Here is a 3,240-nt window from a genome sequence, read left to right as displayed (position 1 = left end):
GAGCCCCGCGCTCGCGCTTGGCCTCGCTCCTGCAGCAGCCCGCAAACCCCTCTCCGGGTCCTGCAGTGTTGCTCAGCTGCCTGTCCAGTCTGCGGGGCGTGTGACAGCCGAGTCTTGGTGTTAAAGGGACAAACTGGGGACTGCCCGCTCTCTAGAAGTCTGTTGGGCTGTTACCGAGAGGCTCTTCCTGAGCCCTCCAGGAGAATGTATAATGATCTGTATAGCTTTCCTCTTACATCTTTTTCTTTTTTTTCTCTCTTTTTTTTTTTGTTGTGGTGAGACAAGGTCTCACTGTGTTGCCCAGGCTGGAGTGCAGTGGTGCAATCACAGCTCACTACAACCTTGAACTCCTGGGCTCAAGTAATCCTCCCGCCTTATCCTTCTCAGTAGCTGGGACTACAGGCATGCACCACCACCATGCCCAGCTAATTTTTGGATGTTTTGTAGAGCTGGGGCCTCCCTGTGTTACCCAGGCTGATCTCAAACTCCTGGGCTCAAGATCTCTCCTTGGCCTCTAAAGTGTTGGAATTACAGGTGTGAGCCACAACGCCTGGCCTATATGACTTTTTTCTAAGAGTAACAGCAAAGATCTCCCTGACACCTGAGCTTTACGAAGGGCGAAAAGTTCTACGGGGAAAAAAACTTTTTTCCTGTTTTACTTTTTTTTTTTTGGAGACGGAATTTCATTCTGTCACCCGGCTGGAGTGCAAGTGGTACGATCTCGGCTCACTGCAACCTCCAACTCCCGGGTTCAAGCGAGTCTCCTCCCTAAGCCTCCTGAGTAGCTGGGATTATAGGCGCACACCCACCATGCCCGACCAAGTTTTGCATTTTTAGTAGAGACGGTGTTTCACCACGTTGGCCAGGCTGGTGTCGAACTCTTGACGTTGTGATTCGTCCGCCTCGGCCTCCGAAAGTGCTGGGATTACAGGCGTGAGCCACCGCGCCCAGTCTGTTTCCTGTTTTTTTAACGTACGAGTTAATAAGTACGTTCAGCCACATTTCTTAACGCTTTTCCTGGATTTCTTTTGCAGAGACTGAATTCACTTCAGGAGCTTCAACTTCTTGAAATCATGTGCAATTATTTCCAGGAGCAAACCAAGGACTCTGTTCGGCAGATTATTTTTTCATCCCTTTTCAGCCCTCAAGGGAACAAAGCCGATGACAGCCGGATGAGCTTGTTGGGAAAACTGGTCTCCATGGCGGTGGCTGTGTGTCGAATCCCGGTGTTGGAGTGTGCCGCCTCCTGGCTTCAGGTACTGCTCAAGAGAGACCCTCGGCCGGGTGCGGTGGCTCATGTCTGTAATCCCAGCACTTTGGGAAGCTGAGGTGGGCGAATCACTTGAGGTCAGGGGTTCGAGACCAGCCTGACCAACATGGTGAAATCGTGTCTCTACTAAAAATGAAAAATTAGCCTGGCATGATGGTACATTCCTGTAACCCCAGCTACTCAGGAGGCTGAGGCACGAGAATCGCATGAACTCAGGAGGCAGAGGTTGCAGTGAGCTGAGATGGTGCCATTGCACTCCAGCCTGGGTGACAGAGCAAGACTCTGTCTCAAAAAAAAAAAAAAAAAGAGTGACCCTGAGAGTCTCTGAAGAGGAATTGAGGAGTTTGCTGTTTGGAATTCTCATTGAATTGGATTTCTGGAATTTTTGTTTGTTTGTTTGTTTGTTTAAATTATTCTTTTAGGCCGTGCTTAGTGGTTCACACCTGTAATCCTAGCACTTTGGAAGGCCAAGGAGCGGGCAGATCACTTGAGGTCAGGAGTTTGAGACTAGCCTGGCCACCATGGTGAAACCCTGTCTCTACTGAAAAAACAAATTAGCCAGGCGTGGTGGCTCCCGCTACTTGGGAGGCTGAGGCAGGAGAATCATGAACATGGGAGGCGGAGGTTGCCGTGAGCTGAGATCACGTCACTGCACTCCAGCCTGGGTGACAGAGTAAGACTCAGTCTCAAAAAAAAAATTTTTTTTAAATTAGGGCGTGTTTTTTTTTCTTTTTCTTTCTCGTTTCTTTTTTTTTTTTCCTTTTCTTTTTTTTTTTTGCGAGAAGGTTTCAGTCTGTCCCCCAGGGTGGAGTGCAGTGGTGCAATCTTAGCTCACTACAACCTCTGCCTCCTGGGCTCAAGTGATCCTCCTACCTCAGCCCACCAAGTAGCTGGGACCACAGGCACACATCACTATGCCTGGCTAGTTTTTGTATATTTTGTAGAGACGGTTTCACTGTGTTGCCCAGACTGGTCATGAACTCCTGAGGTCAAGTGATCCTCCTGCCTCAGCCTCCCAAAGTGCCGGGATTATAGGCATGAGCCACTGTGCCCGGCCTAAGAACAGGATTTTGAGAGAAATTCAGCAAGTACTGCTGTAAACAAACCTTTTCATCATGTGACAGTTCACAGACTTTCCTGAATCTCTTCAATATGATAGCAGCTGTTAATTTTTACCTGTGGCGTCTCACCTGGGATCCTGTAGGGTTACAAAGTTGTCATTTCCTCACCTGAAGGCAGAAATGATGTTTCCTAAGTAAACTGTAAAACAAGAGCCGGCAGATGTTGTATGTAAAGGGCGAGATAGTGAACTGTCTTAGGCTTTGCAGGTTCTGTAGTCTCTTTCACAGCTACTCTGTCCTTCTAGTGCAAGAACAGCTTTAGACAGTAGGCAAACAAATAAGCATGGTCACGTCTCAGTGAAATATTGTTTACAGAAACGGGTGGTGGGACAAATTTGGTCTGTGGGATGGTTTTTTTGTTTTGTTTTGTTTTTTGAGAGAGTGTTGCTCTGTCGCCCAGGCTGGAGTGCAGTGGCGTGATCTCGGCTCACCGCAGGCTCCGCCTCCCAGGTTCACGCTATTCTGCCTCAGCCTCCCAAGTAGCTGGGACTACAGGCGCCCACCATCAGTGGTGCCTGGCTAATTTTTTTGCATTTTTAGTAGAGATGGAGTTTCACCGTGTTAGCTAGGATGGTCTCGATCTCCTGACCTCATGATCCGCCTGCCTCGTCCTCCCAGAATGCTAGGATTACAGGTGTGAGCCACCATACCCAGTCAGGTGTTGGGTTTTTTTTGTTTTTTTTTTTTGAGACGATCTTGCTCTGTTGCTTATGCTGGAGTGCAGTGGTGTGAGCATAGGGCTCACTGCAGCCTCAACCTTCCCAGGCTCAAGCCATCCTCCTGCCTTGGCCTCCCAAGTAGCTGGAATTACAGGTGTGTGCCACCACACCTGCCTACTTTTTTTTTTTT

At 48.7% G+C, this 3,240-nt stretch overlaps 1 protein-coding gene across 1 annotated transcript in view; it reads left to right on the top strand.

The window, feature by feature from the left end:
- The window catches only part of LOC105543772 (chromosome unknown open reading frame, human C7orf26), a 25,408-nt gene that overhangs the window by 1,670 nt on the left and 20,498 nt on the right, over window positions 1-3,240 (top strand). Inside the window, exon 2 of the mRNA XM_011985849.1 lies at window positions 1,035-1,256. Within this exon, the coding sequence (XP_011841239.1) occupies window positions 1,035-1,256 (222 nt within the window). The remainder of the gene's footprint in view (window positions 1-1,034; window positions 1,257-3,240) is intronic.

This window comes from Mandrillus leucophaeus, unplaced genomic scaffold, assembly GCF_000951045.1.
Source record: "Mandrillus leucophaeus isolate KB7577 unplaced genomic scaffold, Mleu.le_1.0 Scaffold29, whole genome shotgun sequence".
Taxonomy (NCBI): Eukaryota; Metazoa; Chordata; class Mammalia; order Primates; family Cercopithecidae; genus Mandrillus; species Mandrillus leucophaeus.
The sequence above is the reverse complement of the archived record's forward strand: the minus strand, read 5'-3'. Positions and strand labels throughout refer to the sequence as shown.